The sequence below is a fragment of the Trichechus manatus genome, unplaced genomic scaffold, assembly GCF_000243295.1.
Source record: "Trichechus manatus latirostris isolate Lorelei unplaced genomic scaffold, TriManLat1.0 scaffold00122, whole genome shotgun sequence".
In the NCBI taxonomy this organism is placed as follows: Eukaryota; Metazoa; Chordata; class Mammalia; order Sirenia; family Trichechidae; genus Trichechus; species Trichechus manatus.
Window position 1 is genome coordinate 3,107,314 of NW_004444058.1, and position 17,219 is coordinate 3,124,532.

General features: G+C 52.9%; 2 protein-coding genes across 8 annotated transcripts; both read left to right on the forward strand.

Moving 5' to 3' along the window:
* On the forward strand, window positions 1–8,179 carry CCNL2 (cyclin L2). Of its 7 annotated transcripts, XM_023738716.1 has the most exons (12): window positions 1–321; window positions 669–743; window positions 934–1,043; window positions 1,970–2,090; window positions 3,101–3,165; window positions 3,720–3,844; window positions 5,598–5,697; window positions 5,844–5,948; window positions 6,032–6,173; window positions 6,517–6,628; window positions 6,713–6,799; window positions 6,959–8,179. In XM_023738716.1, exons 6-12 carry the CDS (start codon window positions 3,807–3,809, stop codon window positions 7,311–7,313), a joined length of 939 nt encoding a protein of 312 aa, XP_023594484.1. In that variant the 5' UTR covers window positions 1–321; window positions 669–743; window positions 934–1,043; window positions 1,970–2,090; window positions 3,101–3,165; window positions 3,720–3,806; the 3' UTR covers window positions 7,314–8,179. The 7 variants fall into 7 exon arrangements, 6 of the variants coding, with proteins under 6 accessions (XP_023594484.1, XP_004384395.1, XP_004384396.1 ...); XM_004384338.2 differs by lacking the exon at window positions 3,720–3,844 and having other exon boundaries at window positions 6–321; XM_023738715.1 differs by lacking the exon at window positions 3,720–3,844 and having other exon boundaries at window positions 13–321; window positions 6,520–6,628.
* Window positions 8,180–13,101: 4,922 nt separating this feature from the next.
* Window positions 13,102–14,875, forward strand: AURKAIP1 (aurora kinase A interacting protein 1). The gene is given in 5 exon segments (XM_004384340.3): window positions 13,102–13,256; window positions 13,784–13,808; window positions 13,810–13,873; window positions 14,173–14,618; window positions 14,730–14,875. Coding segments are annotated over 5 exon segments (792 nt in total). The 3' UTR covers window positions 14,832–14,875.
* The last annotated feature ends 2,344 nt before the right edge of the window (window positions 14,876–17,219 follow it).

Genomic DNA, 17,219 nt, shown 5'->3' on the forward strand with positions numbered 1-17,219 from the left:
GGGAAGGAGCCGAAGGGAAGTCGGCGGCACAAAATGGCGGCGACGGCGGCGGCGGCCGGAGCTCCGGGGCCTGCGGCCACCGCGGCAGCGACCGGGGCTCCGGGCGCGGGGAGCGCAGCACCCGGGTCTCAGGGGGTGCTGATCGGGGACAGGCTGTACTCCGGGGTGCTGATCACCTTGGAGAACTGTCTCCTGCCCGACGACAAGCTTCGCTTCACGCCGTCCATGTCGAGCGGCCTCGACACCGACATTGAGACCGGCCTCCGCGTGGTGGGCTGCGAGCTCATCCAGGCAGCCGGCATCCTGCTCCGTCTGCCCCAGGTGAGTTCGCTGTCGCGAGCCTCGGGCCAGGTTAACAGTCGGCCAACGCTGGGAGCGGCCCGGCCCTTTGTTGGCGGTCGAGCCGGGCCTAGCGCGGCCTCCGCCCAGGAGCCGGGCCTAGCGCGACCCTCGTCCTCGTCTCCTGCCTGGAGCCGGGTCTTATGCGACTCCCTCCTCCGTCTTTTCCCCGGAGCCGTGGCCGATGCAGTGGGAAACTAGGAGCCTTTGTGGAAAACAGTTTTGGTTTTGGTTCTCTATCAGGAGCCACACTAAGCCCGGTAATTTGTGTTTAACCGTGAAATCCTTGAATTGAGCGCTTGGAAATGATGGGAAACTCTCTTCTTTAGGTGGCTATGGCTACCGGGCAGGTGTTGTTCCAGCGGTTCTTTTATACCAAGTCCTTTGTGAAGCATTCCATGGAGGTAAGGGCCTTTTTGTCCATGGAAATATGCCCAAATGAAACCCAGGCCTGTAGTTGGGAGACCCAGCTCTGCATTTCAGGGTTGGAGGAGCCTTCGGTGCACCTCCCGTTTGGTGTTAGTCGCTCTTCCTACTTCTTTGGAGGCTATCAGGAGTAGAACAAGCATGTGTGTTGCATTGCTTACGTTTTAGCATGTGTCAATGGCCTGCGTACATCTCGCCTCCAAAATCGAAGAGGCTCCAAGACGGATACGAGACGTCATCAATGTGTTTCATCGCCTCCGACACCTGAGAGAGAAAAAGTGAGTCTTTTATTAGAGCTGTCAGAATTTTCTCTTGTTTTTGTGACTAAGTTGCTATAACATTTTTGTAACAAAGCTCAGACTGTGCGGTTTTAAACTGGTAGGTTATTCAATTATATATACCCAAGTGCCCAGAACAGGTGTCATACTCAACTGATAGTGTTTGGTGAACGAGGGGACGGCACCAAGGAGGAAAGAGGACCTGTGGCTGCGGTTTTTCTGGTGTTGGCTTCCTGGTTTGCCCATGTAGTCACCCCCATATCGTTTCTTGTTTATTGCATGTCTCTGAATGCTCTAGAGTAGAGTTTTTCAACCTTGACACTACAGACGTTTGGGATTAGATGGTTCTTTGTTGCGGGGGACTGTCCTTTGCATCATTGGGTGTTTAGCAGCTTCCCGTCTTTTACCTACTAGATGCCAGTAGCACCCCCCACTTGTGGCAGCCAAAAATATCTTCAGACATTGCCAGTTGTCCCTGGGATAGCAAAATTGCACCTAGTTGAGAACCACGTAACGTCTAGCTAGACTTTAGACTCCTAAAGTAGGTGGAATTCCTTTGGAAAACAGAGCTCCGTCTATTGTTAAATGTCATCTTGTAATTGGTTCTCTGGTTTTTCATTTCTTCTCAAACGTGTACGCATGTATCTTGAGTCACACAAAGTACATTCACCCCCTCTGTGGTGAGACCCTCCGCTATATTTAGCTGGTGTTAATTATGCATCAGGGGAAAGATGACTGAGAAGAAACACTAGGTTAACACTGGGGTTTGAGGTCTTTGTGATTTTGTTAGAGGAAGGGAAATTCACTTTCTAGTGACGTCTGCCTTGTGGTGTTTGTAAGACTCTCCCCTTTGGAGGTAATTAATGGGGTTTGGAAGACCTCATTTTATTTGACCCTTATGCAGGCTATGTGCTATGTCTTTGTAGGAAACCTGTGCCTCTACTATTAGATCAAGATTATGTTAATTTAAAGAACCAAATTATAAAGGCGGAAAGACGAGTTCTCAAAGAGCTGGGCTTCTGTGTCCATGTGAAGCACCCTCACAAGGTGGGTATGGGGCTTAGTGTGTGGCCCACTATATTGCCTTTCAGCTTTTGCCGCCTCATTTTTCCATTTTCACAGTGAATGAAGTCTCCGGAGAGAATTTAAATGCTTCCTTGGCTTGGTTTTCTAGTTTATATCTGTAATCTTAAATAATTCTTCATTCCTAACTTTCTTGTGTTACCTTTTCATTTTGATAACATATTTTTAAGCGTTGTGGAAATGGCATCTTTTAAGTTTAAACTTTCAAAAATAGTGACAAATCTGTAAAAATTGAATTTGTCAGACATTTTTCTTTTTCAACAGAGCTGATTGTTTTCAGAAGGTGTACTAGGAATAGTTTTTCTTCCTGTCATGGGGGAAGGGGAAGAATTCTGGACCCTTGTACTCTGAAATGAATTAAACCAGTTTTGCAGCACGTTAGTTGGGAGGATGGCTGCCGCACTCTAAGTTTACTTTCAGTGCTGTGGATCTATCTCCTGTGTTATACTTGAACAAAACACGTTTTAACAAAAGATTGCTGTCTACATCTTTTAATTCACCTTCTTTTCGTTGATGGATTTGCTTGTATCTTCTCTTACTTAGTTTGACTTTCAGCGATGTTTCAAATTCTTGATAAAATACCAATAGAGCTAAGTGTTTTTCTTTACTTGCTGAGAGTGTCTTCTTATTGCGATAAGTTGGCGATTGGGATGCAGAGATGTTTAGGGCAGGCTAATATCGATGGTGGAAAAGGTATTGAAGATGAGCGTGGGACAGGCCGAGCACTTGCTGCGAGCAGGAGGCCTTCAGCCATGGGGCAGCTCGTCTTCACCTGCATGCTTGCTGCCTGCTGCCAGAGCAGGGAGCAGGTGTGTTAGCAACGCTCACCTCTGCTGAGCTGCTGCTGGTGTGTGACCAGGAGCCCAGTCCTTAAATCTAGCATGAGGCTTTTACTTGCTGCATGGATGCCCCAGAGATCTGAATGCTTGGTTCTCAAGGTTCACGGTAATAACTCCCTGACCCGTATCTTCCAGATAATCGTTATGTACCTTCAGGTGTTAGAGTGTGAGCGTAACCAACACCTGGTCCAGACGTCATGGTGAGTTGATTTTCTTTGTTGTTTGGGACCAGCAAGGGCAGTGGCAGACTGTGTTCGTTTGAGGCCCTTTGGGCAGTGGGTAGTCAGGCTCATGGCTGTGGGCTGGAGTTGTCTGGAGTGCCCAGTGTTACTGCTGTGTAAATTCCAGTCAGCTTCCCAAAATGCAGGCACTGGCTTAACGGTAAGGTGGCCTCTATCTACCCTTTCCCCCGTGGCCCATCAGGGATCTTCCCCAGGGAAAGTGAAGGCCTCGGGTACCAAAGCAGACTTGGTGGCCTCACTCTACTGTGAAGTGTCTTCTTACTGGTTCCCTGTGAGAAATCTGGGTGGAAGAGAGGTATAAGACTCCCCTATAGCTCCCGGACTGGTCATAACAATGCATATGCTAGAATTGAAGCCCGGAGTAACAGCTTAGTGTTTGGGGTGCCCTGGTGAATTTTTCTATGGAGCTAAGTCTATAAGGGTCATATTTTTGCTGACTGAAATGTCTGGTGCTATGGTGTTTAATAGAGAACCTATTTTGACTTTTCTTTTCTGTACTCTTTCAATCGAAGGGTAGCCTCTGAGGGTAAGTGACTAAGACTTCTCCTCTGCTGTCCAAGCGCTTTGGTGCAGGACAGCGGCCGTCTTCAGCCAATCCAATGCAGGCTCTCCACAGAAGGCTGGCTCTAGACCGGTGGTATGCCAACGATAGTATAGTAATGGCCGGTGCTGCGTGTGGTTCTCTGGGACTGTGCTTCTTGTTCATTCTCTGTTCTGCCTTAATAATGTACTGATTAGAGTTGGTAACTGTCTCAACTTGAATTTTGTCGCTTTAAAACTGCTGTACCTGTACAATAAAGATGCAACACCTTTTTCTTTAAAAGTCCTGTGGAAGGCGGTAAGAGTGGAGGTGACAAATTGGCCATTGGGGACTCAGACGGGCAGTGTGAGGTCGTGGCATTATTTCTAAATGCCCTCAAGCCGTTCTTAGCAGCTGAGCATTGACATGTTCTAGTAAAAGGTGTGCATCTTTAAATTATACCATGGACACTGTTTCAAATATTGTAATTTAATTTCAAATAGAGCAGTAAGTTTAAACATGTTTTGAAGACTTGATTTTAGGACTTAAAAGTTAATAGATTAATGTTATTTTCACTAGCTGAGTACTGGAAATTTTTTTATTAGAAATCAGAAAATCACTATTGATGGTTATGTTTAAAAATGTTTGAACTGTTTATTTGAAAAGTTGTTCCTCAGTCACCTCTGGGGGCCCTGAGCAGGCCATTGAGAACCAGATGCTGGTGATGGTGTCTGTAGAAGTGACCCTTTAGAAATCCCTGAGTGGGTTTGCGTATTATATCCTCCAGGGATGAGGGCAGAGATCACAGAGGGGTGGGGGGTGTAAATAAAACAATAGTGGGCCTGATCTTGCTGTGAGTGCGGCCTGACTTGAGGGTGGCTGCAGTGGGGTCTGTTAGCAGTAAATACATATTCATCTCATAAATGTCTATTCAACTGTTTTCTTGTGGGATTAATCCCCTGTTTCTGCAATGTTGATAGAGCTAGTACAAAGTCCGGTTTTAGTCTATTAAGTTTTTGGAGAAATATATCTAAAGGAAAATGTTGAAAACGTAGTCAGTTTGAAAGCCCTTTAACTTTTTAAGAAATGCACATGTTTTGTATTTTTATATCTTCAAAGTATGGTAACACTATAAAAATGTACTGATTGTGATGACACTTAGTATTTTGTTGTTGTTGTCTGATTTTATGAATGTTCACTTTAAGACTCCTTGTTGCAATGGGACAATTTGGAAACGGTTCTTTGATAAGCCTGAGAAGAGGACTTCCTTGGGGTGCTGACCCTCCTGCAGGATGTCCTTGTGCGCCTGGATTGCACTGCGGGTGCCCCCCTCCAAGTGGACTCCATCTGGAAGCCGTGCCCAGTCGTAAGGGGGCAGGCTGCATGCCCCTCGGAGGACGGACCGGAAGAGGACGTTGGCCTCAGAAAAGCCCCCCTGGGCTTATGCTCAGCCCATTCCTTTGAGTTTGCATGTTTCTCTGCACTGTGGATTTTGAGCATTTAGACTTCTTTATTCAGATGCATTTTAACCACTAAGGTGGACATTTTCCTCCTGAGGCATTGTGCTTTGCATGAAAGCAGGGCAAGACTGAGGGAAAAGTGAAGTTAAAATCGGTTCTCTTTCATAGCAATATGTATTGTCTGACATTCGGCCAGCTTTTTTTTTTTTTTTTTTTTTTAAATTCTCTATCTCCCTGTTCTGTATACAGAAAAAGCAGCTAGGATATTTTTCCACTAGCTCTTGAGGCTCCCATGACTGCCACGCCCTCAGCCCTGGCAGTAGATCATTTAGAGGGGGAGCACCTTATCTAGATGTGCAGATGGAGGTCTAGGTGCCAGGTGCTGCAATTCTTCTGCTTTTGCTTTTCAGGAACTACATGAACGACAGCCTTCGCACAGACGTGTTCGTGAGGTTCCAGCCTGAGAGCATCGCCTGTGCCTGCATTTACCTCGCTGCCCGCACACTCGAGGTCAGTGTTCACCTGGAGACACCTGTGTGCGCTACTTCGGATTTGCCTCCACTGTGCCCCTAAAAGTACATCACTCGAGTACTTAAAACATGTTGCTGGCCTGACATGCTGAGAAAAGTCTAATGTGGTGGCATTTACGTTTACAGATTCCTCTGCCTAATCGTCCCCACTGGTTTCTTTTGTTTGGAGCAACTGAAGAAGAAATCCAAGAGATTTGCTTAAAAATCCTGCAGCTGTATACTCGGAAAAAGGTTCTTTTATGTTTTTTCACGTGACACATGCATTTGTGTTTGACTAGAAACGTCTGGTTCTGAATTGGTGGTGGCTTTTGCAGGTTGATCTGACACACCTGGAAAGTGAAGTGGAAAAGAGAAAGCATGCCATTGAGGAGGCAAAGGCACAGGCGAAGGGCCTGCTTGCTGGTGGCACGCAGGTTCTGGACGGCACATCTGGGTTCTCACCCGCCCCAAAGCTTGGTGAGTGTGGGGAGCCCAGAGCCTGAGCTCTCTCATCTGGGGATGTGCCTGCCCGCCTTCCCTTAGAGCCCTTTTGGGATTGTATCAGTAGCTTGGGGGCACTAGGTTGTACTGTCAGATCCTAGACTTGAAGCCCCTGCCCCCAAGGAATGAGGGACACACATGGTCTGTCTGCATCTCTGATTCGTGCGAGGTTTCGAGTCCCAGGCCAGGAGCAGAAAGTCCCTGTCAGCTTGTGTCCCATCTGTCCCGTGGAGTGGCCATGTCTTACTCTGCTGAGTCTTGCCCCTTATCAAAACGGTTTTCTGATGGTCGATTTTTAACTCCTTGTACTTGATTCTAGTAGAATCCCCCAAAGAAGGCAAAGGGAATAAGCCCTCTCCGCTGTCTGTGAAGAACACCAAGAGGAAAGCAGAGGCCTCGAAGAAAGCAAAGGCTGATAGCCCAGTGAACGGGTAAGACCACCTGCCACATCCTGCCTTTGCAGCAACTGGGGGCTAACTGGGAGGACTCCAGGTCTGACTGTCTCTCCCTCACAGCTTGCCAAAGGGGAGAGAGAGCCAGAGCCGGAGTCGTGAGCAGAGCCCCTCGAGATCCCGGTCAGGGTCCGTCTCCCCAAAGAGAAGGTATGTGCTGCTTGGCTCACCTGCGGCACAGACAGGTAGAGGCCGATTTCCCTGTGGAGTGGGGGCCTGAGTCTCTGTGACCCCCCTCATGGTATGTCCATGGGTTCTGGTTGGGATGATCAGTCACTGGAACGGTGGTCCCTCCCCCACTTCCTCCAGGAAAAGTGACAGTGGATCAACGTCCAGTGGGTCCAAGTCCCAGAGCCGCTCACGGAGCCGCAGTGACTCACCCCCGAGGCAGGTGCGCCATGGTGCCCCATACAAAGGCTCCAAGGTGAGGAGCTACACCAAGTCCAGGGACTGCAAGTACCCCACGCAGAAGCCTCCAAAGTCCCGGAGCCGGAGCTCGTCTCGCTCTCGAAGCCACTCGCAGGAGCGGGCAGAGAATCCTGGGAAATACAAGAAGAAAAGTCATTACTACCGAGATGAGAGACGGGAGCGTTCTCGGTCATATGAGCGGACGGGCCGCCGCTACGAGCGGGACCACCCCGGGCACAGCAGGCACCGCAGGTGAGCGCGGGCCCTGCGGCGGCTGCTGGACAGCCACTTCTCAGGGCATGGAGTTCTGCCCTGCCCAAGCCCTCCTGCCACTCACCTTGTGACTTCTGCGTGGCTCCCTTTGGGAATGCTACTGACTCTTTGGACCTTGTTATGAATTTGAAGGTGGAATTGAGAGGGCAGTGAGGTGCCCCTCAGGTGGCCGGCCTGTGCACCTGCCCACGACTCTGCGCCTGGGTTCAAGGCGCATACCCTTCTGAGCACGGGGCACCCCCAGCCTACCGGCTGCTGGAAGGAACAGAGGCGTGCATGGTGATGGTGGTGGAGCTCGGTGCTAAAGACAAGCTGTCTCCTCTCCCCCATATAGATGCCCAATTACGTTAAACCAAGAAGAATGATTTTTAGAATCTCTGCCTATATTAGGTTGTACTTATGTACATATTTTCCGTGTTTAACAGTACAAAATGAGAAAATGGCCTTAATAGCCCCTTATTCTCTGTCAGTGTTGTAAATAAACGTGTTTAATACAGGTGAAAGCTGTATATGAAAACTCAATTGGATTCTGTCAGCTTGAAACTTGTGTAGAGAACTTTGGTTTTTAAAATGTGAAGGCATTTCGATCTGTGTTGAAAGTCGTATATTTTTATCTGTGCAATGCTGCGTGCAGGTCACCAGCCCCTAAATAGAGAAATTTCCTATATATGCATTTTATGTGGTTAAATAAACAATTCTGTCTACTCAGGATCTTTGGAACGTTGAAGGGTTTGTAGTTTGTCCATTTGCTTGCTTGTTATGACAGTGGTGGCGTGCACAGCTGGCGCTATCCGTTGTAGTGATAACGTCCGTGCTGTCACCGCCCCTTCTCATTAAAGTGTTGGCTTTTGTACTGACTCGTGTGTGCGTGCTCTCATTGGAGGATGGTGGGACTGGGCCATCTGCTGTTGGGGCAAAGGGTTCTTGGGGTCTGGAGAAAGGAAGGTTTGACAACTTGCCACAGTGATTTGGCCTAATGAGCATTTGGTGTGTAACCTTGGCCAGGAGAGTCCCACCTCAGCTGCTGTATCCCCTTCTTGCTCGAGGTAGGCATAGTCATGTCCTGCCAGGGTACTGTGGGGCGTGAGACGGCTCTCCTGGTTATGGTCATGTAATACCATGAAATGATTTGTCTAAATTCATGAGGGATAAAAATCAGGATCAGCACAAAAGTGGTTCCTATGAGGTTGAGGTCAGACATACTCTGCTCTCCAACTTTGTCACCATTTGACACCAGCTGTTCTTCCTTTGGCATTCTCTACCTCTCTGCAGGGTTCGATAATTCGTTGCAATGGCCACACGGTACTCCAGACCAGACTCGTGGTTAGGTGGTTTATTAGGGAAGTAACAGGCTACAACTCAGGATAAGGATCAACTTGGAAGTAACAAGAACAACTTGGGATCAGTGTCAGGAAGCACAGGCCTCCTGTGATTAGTGGGTGTGGCTTCTCTGCTGGGCTGCTGCCTTCTCTGCCATGCAGGCCTCTCCCCGCTGTTGGGCTCCCTGCCACTAAGTGGCCCAGCTCAGCCAGTGTAGCAGTTTGCTCAGGTTTCGTAGTTGCTCTCTGTCGTCAGCCTCTCTGTTGCTGACTGGCCCAGCTTATAGCCAGTGTAGTGGCTGCAGGACCACTAGGCACCCATGTGGCTCTGCTTGTCTAACAGCCCAGCTCTTAGCATCTCTCTCAGCCCGGAGGCTTCTCAAACCTCTGCATTTAGCTGCTTATTTGTCCTGATCCTTATCAGTTATAAGCAGGGCTTCAAACCAGTTTGTTCTGATTTGAACCCCTGCTGAGAATTTGCATTTCTAACAAGTTCCCTTTTGATGCTAATGCTGCTGATTTGGGACCAATTTTGAGACCCACTAGTAGAGCAGAATTTATTATACATAAGAATCACGTGAGGATCTTGTTAAAATGTAGATTCAGATTCAGTATATCTGGGGTGAAAATTAAAATTCTCCGTAGAGTTTGAACCGGAACCAAGGAGTTTGAAGCCCTGGTTACAAGGCAGGGCCTCCCTCACCAGACCAGAGTTCAACCAATCCTCAAATACCCATGAGATGGCAATCAGGTCTTATTACCAGAAAAAGTATCAAATCATCAAATTGTAGCTTACCCAGGCAATGTCAAACAACCTGGGGAATCAACTGGGCAAAAGTAACAAGTTCTTTGGAATAGAGAGCAAACTGGAAGCCCTCCCCGCCTTCTCTGAAGAATTAGGGCAAAGGTAACAACTCCTCAGGGCGTAGGGGGAATATCTCCCAAGCAGGTTTACTAAAGAACTAAGACAAAAGGCCACATAAAAGAGCTCTTTACACCACAGATTGCCCATCTGTCCTTGAGAGTATGCCTGGAAAGTCACCGTTCCACCAGTTGTTGGTCCAGGCTGCCTGTGGTCATCTGTCACTCTGGTTGGGCCGTGGCCCTCGACCTTCACTTGGGTCCCAGTCGACCACACTGCCACAATAATGAACAGATGATGCTCTCAGTTAGCCACATCGCCTCGGTGGCTCACTGAACTGTCCTCGGCCGGCCCCACAAGCACTGGGCAGCCTGGCCTGGTAGTATTTGAGGCTTGGACCTTACTGGCTCATGTGCACCCCTCCATGCCAGGAACTGGGCTTACACGTTTGACCTTCTCTGTCACTGCTGTACCTGTGCCAGCTCGTTCCCTCCCTCAGGCATTCAGCACAGTGTGGCCCAGCTGGCTGCAGACTGACCCCTGGGGTGGCATGTAGTGTGTAGCCTCACCAACGACACCACTAGACCCCAGATCCTTCCCTACAAGTCACCTGGTACAGGCCCTGAGCTAGTCTGGCCAGCTAGAGGCACCCAAACTGACCCAGTACTGCCCTTTGCACCTCACAAGCCCTGCTTTCTCCGAAACCGCAGGTGTGTCCGAGCTGGGGAGGGGTTTGGCCAGGAGCAGGTGTGAGGCCTCAGCCCTCACCCTTGCCCCACAGGGGAGCGCAACCACAGCGGGAAGTCTGGAGTTTCAAGAGCCCCTGGACTATCATAGCTCAGCCAACACAGTCTGGGCTCCCAAGACACATCCCTTCAGTTTTGCCAGAGCCTATGCTGGGACAGAGCAGAAAGCTGAGATCACGCTGATGACCCAAGTCAGCAGATAGTCCAACTGAGCCCCAGCTTCCTGCCAGGAACCTGATGCATTTGCGGTGACATGGTGGCGGGGAGGCTGCTGGGGGCAACACTGGACTCGGGCCCCAAGCTGGAGGATACAGCTAGGTTGGGCCATCATGCACTGAGCCCTGGTGGGAGGGGTCTGGAGTGGGCACTAGGGTGACACTACAGGGTGACTGGGAGCTTGTGGTATACAGTGTCCATGGCTGCCTGCCCATGGGCTGTCTTACACATGGACCAGCTTGTGGCCACCCCATCCTGTGGTGGTGGTATGGGTTGACAACTCCCTTCCCCTAAGTAAAAGGTGCAATCTAAGGGAGAGTAAGTGATGAGTTTAAAGTACTGGGCTTTGTTTTTAATATAATTTATTAAACTGTAAATTTATATCATTCTTAATAATGGCTATTCAACAACTGGCTTACAAAAGTCCTGAAAACTTGTAACAGTTGGCTCTCCTGAGCTGGTAGGAGCTGGCTCCATCACTGCCAGGTTGGCCCCAACCCGGACAAGGCAGCAGGGGCACCACCCCCATCTGCCCTTCCAACTCCCAGGCCAGAGATGCAAACTTTCTCAAGATTATGATGTTTCTGAAGAAAAGCTTTTCTGGAGGCAAATGGATATTTTGGGAAAAACAAAAATACGTGCATTGATTGTGTAATTTCCTTGAAAGACTAGAGTTCCTTTGAATTAGAAAGCATGCCTCCCACCCCCCAGCTCTGCCACTGCAGTCTTCCTTTCCAGATTTTCAGGTCTTTGTGGAAAAGTGATCTTCCAGTCGGCTTTTGGCTCATACCCAGCTCAGCAGGCTCTGCTCTTGCCTCATCTGATGCCTCCCAGGCGTTCCTGTCACTCCTCTGGGACAGACACGGACCCCTCATCAGGGTGGCTGCTCCACTTCCCCCAGGAGCAGGCTACACACAGCGCTGGTGACAGGAGGAGGATGCCCAGCCATGGACCCATGCTGCACTGCCCAGGGGAGGGAGCAGTTCCAGCTGGACCCCTTCCCTTTGGCCTAGGCTTTCCTTGCCTCACCTCCCTGAAGACCAGAACCTGGCTAGTTCCTGGGACAAGAGGTGGAGGTGATGGGGGGATGCTTTGGCTTATCCTGCCCTCCATGACTTTAGCAAACTGAAGCTTCAACACCCCATCCACCCCCATTAGTCACTGACTGTGAGGGGATACTCGATCTCCACCTCAACTCTTCAGAAGCCTGGAGGCACAGCTGACAACCCCTGCCTGGGTGCCTTCTGTCCTTGCCTAGACTGCTATCCACACAAGCGCCCGCTGTCTGGCAGCGGGCTTGTATCTGAGGGGCTGTGTGTGTCCTGGAAGCTGGCTAGGTGAGCACAGACATGGGGACACCATGGGGAGGGAGGGCTGTGCAGCTGAGGTGAGTGAAGGGTGGGCTTGCAGAACATGTTCAGACATTCTTGCCTGGGACCCCAGAGCAGCCCCTCTGGGAGGTGGGGCACAGGAGTCATTGCTCAGGGTTACTTTGTAACCTCAGTTGTAAGGCTGATCCTGGGCTTTTTGCCTTCAGACTGGTCTATCCTTCCTCTTGGCCAGAATGAGGCCGGGGGATGACCCTACCCAGTCACTTCCTGCTCAGACACTCTGGAAGATTCTCCTACAAGGTAAGGCTCTGGGCAGGCCCAATGGGGACCCTCAGCAGCCCCTCTCCACCTCCCTCCCCACCAGGCTCCCCTGCAGGTCCCGGCGTCCATTATGGGGATCCTGTCCGTCCTAGCCAACCTCAGGGAGAAGCACAATGGGGCCTTTCAAGACTAGAGAGGTGAAATGATGCCTTGGAAGCCACCAATCCTGCGGACGAGCATGGGGGGACTCAGCCAAATGCCATCGTCTAGGTTTCTTCTGGTTTCCGGACAGTGTCGAGTCTGATTTTTCTTTCTATAGCCACGATATGCGAGAGACGGGAGCTTGTTTGCTTTTCAAAAGGAAAAAGAAATCCACCTATGCAAAAAGCACTAGATGCGGGGCTTCCTTCACTTAACAGAGACTGCCAGACCAAAAGGATGGGGGTCTCCTCAGCTGCCAATGCAAGGATAGGCACAGGCGCCTTGAGACCCCGCAGGAGTCATCCTGCCGGGCACCCCGGGTTCTGCCCCCAATACACCCAGCACCTGCTCTTTTAGGGCTCGGCGAACGATGGGCGACTCCTGGTGTCCGAGCTTCGTAAGGGTAGAAAAGAGGGGCCCGGAAGCTCTGACCGCGTCCCCATCAGGCATCTGCCGTCTTCACCACCCACAGGGCTGCCCCTTGGACCCAGAAGTGAAGTCGGGGGAGGTTGGGTCTCTATCATCAGGTTCCAGTCCCCTCGCCTCCGCCCTATGCCGAGACAGCCGCTCTAGCCTGCTTCGTCGCTCCAAAAATACTACTTCCGTCGCTCGGAAAACGCTCTTCCGCCACTGGGAGAACACCCCATACGTCTGCCTTAGCGTTCGCGTCTCTAAAAGACCGGGCCTCTAGCGGTCGGGATGTGTTGCGAGTTCGGATCACGCAGGCGCAGACTGCACTCCTTGGGGATTATGAGAAATGTAAGGCGTGAGGCGGAGCTAACGCGCTGGGGGTGGGAGTGGGGACGAGGAGGGCGGCCCCTCTCACCGGAAGCCGATGCTTTCTGGGCGCGACGGGGCTTCCTGCAACGCGAGACCGGGTACTGTGAGGACGCCAAGGGGGCTGGACTTAGAAACCGCCGGGCGGCCGTACACAGAGTTGGGGGCCGGTTTGGGGACGGACCGGAAGTGCCCGAGCGCGGCGGCAGAATGGTCAGTTTGAGGCTTGCGGGGGTCGGGCTTAGGAAGGGTCGGCGGGAGGACTAGGGCAGGAGAGGCTGCGGCGTGCGGGCTCCGGGAACAGTCGAGAGGGCCCCGGCGCTGGGCAGCACGAGCTGCGCCCAGGTAAAGCTGGGACCCGGGCAGGACCTGTCTCCTGAGTCCTGGGACCCTAAGCCATCGGCCCCGCCGCAGGGCACCAGTATTGCCTCCTGGTGCTTTCGCACGCCACCCACGTCCCACGTTGTGGGCTTGGGTGCATTAGTGGGGGAAACGGGCTTAGGAGCGTCAGTGACCCGACTGAAGTCACGCAGCTGGGGAGTGGGATTTGAGTCCTAGTCTGGTTGTATGAGGGAGTGAGCCGGGTTTGGAGTATTCATATGATGAGATCGGGTGACCGATGATGGTGCAGTGCGGGAGTCTGGGCATGACCGTCTTTCTCCATCTTAGCCTACCTGGGACAGCTGAAGGCATTGCCCAGCCGCTCTCACCTGACCTGTCAACGGGCACTTGTGTTCCAGCTCGCCTGAGCGCCTAGAGCTGCCGCCACCCACAAACAATGTTCTTGGTGCGCCTGACTTCTCAGCTGGTCAGGGCTGCTTCACGGGCAGGTAAGATCCTTCTGGGGGCAGATGAGCGGGACACACCTAGGTTAGGAATGTGGGGCTCAGCTGCCCAACTCACCTCCCCACAGCTGGAGCCAGGGGCCTGGCTGCACAAACTCTTTACCCTGCTCTGGGCCCTTGCTGAGCTCTGGGAAGGCTAACATCCGAGTATCACACAAAGGAAGGAAGTGTGGGCCTCGACGTTGGTAGTGCTTTCAGGACAGGACTTGGGTTCGGACCACCAAGTGTGCAGTCAGGGCTGATGTTTGAGACACCAGTGCTAACTGCCATCTTGTTTTCCACAGGCCGCAGTCTGCCCTGGCCTGTCTCAGGGGTGCCAGGCGCCCATGCCTGGAAGCCCTGCTATAGCACACAACCGGTGGGCCCAAGCAAGGCTGCCTCCCTCCCTGGCAGGGAGGCCCAGCTGGAACTAGAGGAGATGTTGGTCCCCCGGAAGATGTCCATCAGCCCCCTGGAGAGCTGGCTCACTGCTCGCTGCCTCTTGCCCAGCCTGGGTGCTGGGATCCCAGGGACTGTGACTCCTTCCCAGCTCTATGAGTGCCCACCTAGTCATGTGGGGGAGGGGGCTGAGCAGGGGGATGAGGGTGTCTTGGATGTGCCCCAGGTACAGTGTAAAAATGTGCTAAAGATCCGCCGACGGAAGATGAACCACCACAAGTACCGCAAGCTGGTCAAGAGGACTCGGTTTCTGCGGCGGAAGGTCCGGGAGGGGCGCCTGAAACGGAAGCAGGTGAGCTGAGGAGGGGGATGCGGGGGCTGCTTGACGGCCCAGGGTGGGCAGGTGGCTGAGGTTGCCTGGATTCCCACATGCCAGCCAGCGATCCCCCTTCTGCCCTCACAGATGAAATTTGAGAGAGACCTGCGACGCATCTGGTTGAGGGCTGGACTGAAAGAAGCTCCTGAGGGCTGGCAGACCCCTAAGATCTACCTGAAGGGCAAATGAAAGTCCCATTCCCACCTGCCATTGCTACTGGTGATCCATTGTAATAAAAAGTTCAAAGAGCCCACCTGTCCCCAGGCTGGCCTGGTGCCTCTTTTGCTTGTGCTGGGTTATTGTGGGGCGGAGCCTGGCACCAGCTTCTAGCATTGCAGGAGGCTGAGGTCCCAGGATGGCAGATTGGCAATTCCTTTCCCTAGCTGGCACTTGTCCTGGTGCTAGAAGCAGCCCCGCTGGCTCCTGGCCATCCTGATGGTGCTGGAAATGACAGCCTCACTGCTCATGAGCATCTGATGTGTGCTGGGCCGCAGGAGTCACAGCAGAGCTCACGCCTGGCCCTCCTGGGGGGAGGCAGACTCACCCTGTGTATAGAGGGGGTAAGGACTTAGGGATGCCCAGGCAGAGGTAGGGCCAGGTTATGTTTTACGTGTGTGGGGGGTGGGGGGAGTCAGCAAGGGGAGGCAGAGAAGACCCTGGTACCCCCCACAGATGATAAGCTGGCCCCTGAAGCCTCCATTACCTGGGCCTTGAGTGGCCTTCTGAGCTATCCTGCTTCTCTGAGACAGGCTGTGTACACAACAGGGCCAGGCAGGGTGTCAGCAGGGCTGCCAGCCTACCCAGGCACCTCAGCCCGGGTCACTTGACTGCTGTTCCGCTCCTCAGCCCCTGCCACTTCTGGGGCTCTGAGTGGGCATGGGGGTGGGGGCTGATCAGGAAGGGCTGGCCTCAGAGGGTGTGCTTGGGAAGGTTCAGGGATGAGGCCAGCTGAGGAAGGGTGCCTATTTAGGGGGGCTGAAAAAGCCTTGCAACTGCAGCCTTGGAATTTCCTTGGTCAGGGTTTAGGGTCACTCTTCCTTGGGTTAAGAGGTCTTCATCCCTGACAGCAGGGTCTGGAGAGGTTGTGTGAGGCTGGAGCTGCGGTCAGGAGGTGAGTCTTGACCTCGGCTGCCTCCACCCACCATGGCTGCCTAGCATCTTAGTTAAAGATGGCTTCCTTCAGAGCCATCAGGTGGGAGGCCAGGTGCTCCCCCTGCCCCCAGGGCTAGGAGGACTTCTCATCTTGGTCACAGAAACATTTCTGAGCCGGGGTTGAACCCCTGTAGGCTAGTCTCCACGAGGGTGTCAGTGAGAGTCTTCCAGAGGATTCTTTTATGCTGGAATGGATTCTGTTGGCAGTTCCCCGATGCTCCGGGTTCCAGGGGGTCCCTACCCTACTCGTTGTCCACCAAGGTTTTCCTTGACACCTAGGACACAGAGGGGCCCTGTGTGGTGGGCTGGGAGGACCAGGAAGCTGGCCTTGCCCTGGAGGGCTGGCAGTCACTGGGGCCTGGGGTACCTGAGGCCATGGTGGGGCGTCCGTGTCTCCCATGGGTGGCCACAAGGTGGCAGCAGCCTGCTTCCTGGGTTCAGCAGCACCCTGGAACCTGCGAGAGCCAGATGGGTGGAGCCCATTCCTGCCGGCTCAGTCGCCAGAGAGGGTCTAACCAGACAGGCTTACAGGTGTTCTTTCTGGGTCTTGGTGTCCCGCGTTGTGAGTTGCGTTGGGCAGGGGGCCCGGGCCTGGGTCCCAGCATGAAGGTTCCCCTGGAGTGGGTGCCGGGTCCAGCCTCCCCAGCTGCTGCTGCCAGTTCCACCCATGTCCATCTGCCTGCCTGCCAAGCAGGAGCCCCCTGGCTCACCCTGCTCTTCCCGCTGTGGGAGGGGAAACCAGACACAAGCTTGTTCCCTGCCTTAGACATCTAGCAAGGATAACATAATGGAAGGCTCTGCCTCCGGGAACTTGACCAGGAGGCCGTCTGATGCCACCAGGAGTGGACAGGCCCCACAGTGCCAGGCACCCCAGGCACCACTGCAGCCACTCAGGCCTGGCAGGGACAAGCTGGGGGCCTACAGGCCAGCTGTCTGCTCCAGGGCAGTGGTTCTAAACCAGGGCATGTGGTTGTCACTACAGGAGGTGCCACCAGCATCTGGTGAGTGGAGGCTAGGGATGCTGCTCAATGCCCCACAGCGCCCAGGATACCCCACCACAGTCACCAGGTCCCAACGGTAGCAGTGCCTTGACTGAGGCCTTGCTGTGGGGAGGGGACATGTCCTGTCAGGTTACCAGTCCCCCGTGCTCACAGACCCCTCAGGTGGGCAATTCCTCACCAGGTGCATGCTGCGAAGTGCACCCCATTCTGTGGTTTGGAAGTCTTTGGGCCATAACTGCAGCCTTGGGAGGCAATCGTGGGGCTTTCTTATTTTTACCTTTTTGGTCCCTCCCTATGGGCCCCCAGCCCTTCCGCAGTTCATGGGGCACAGCTGGCCCTTCTCCTGTTGTCTCCTCCCTTGCCCTGTGCCCCCACAGGCCTTGGGAGCCCTGGAGTGGATGGGGGGGGCCATTGCTGTGGTTGT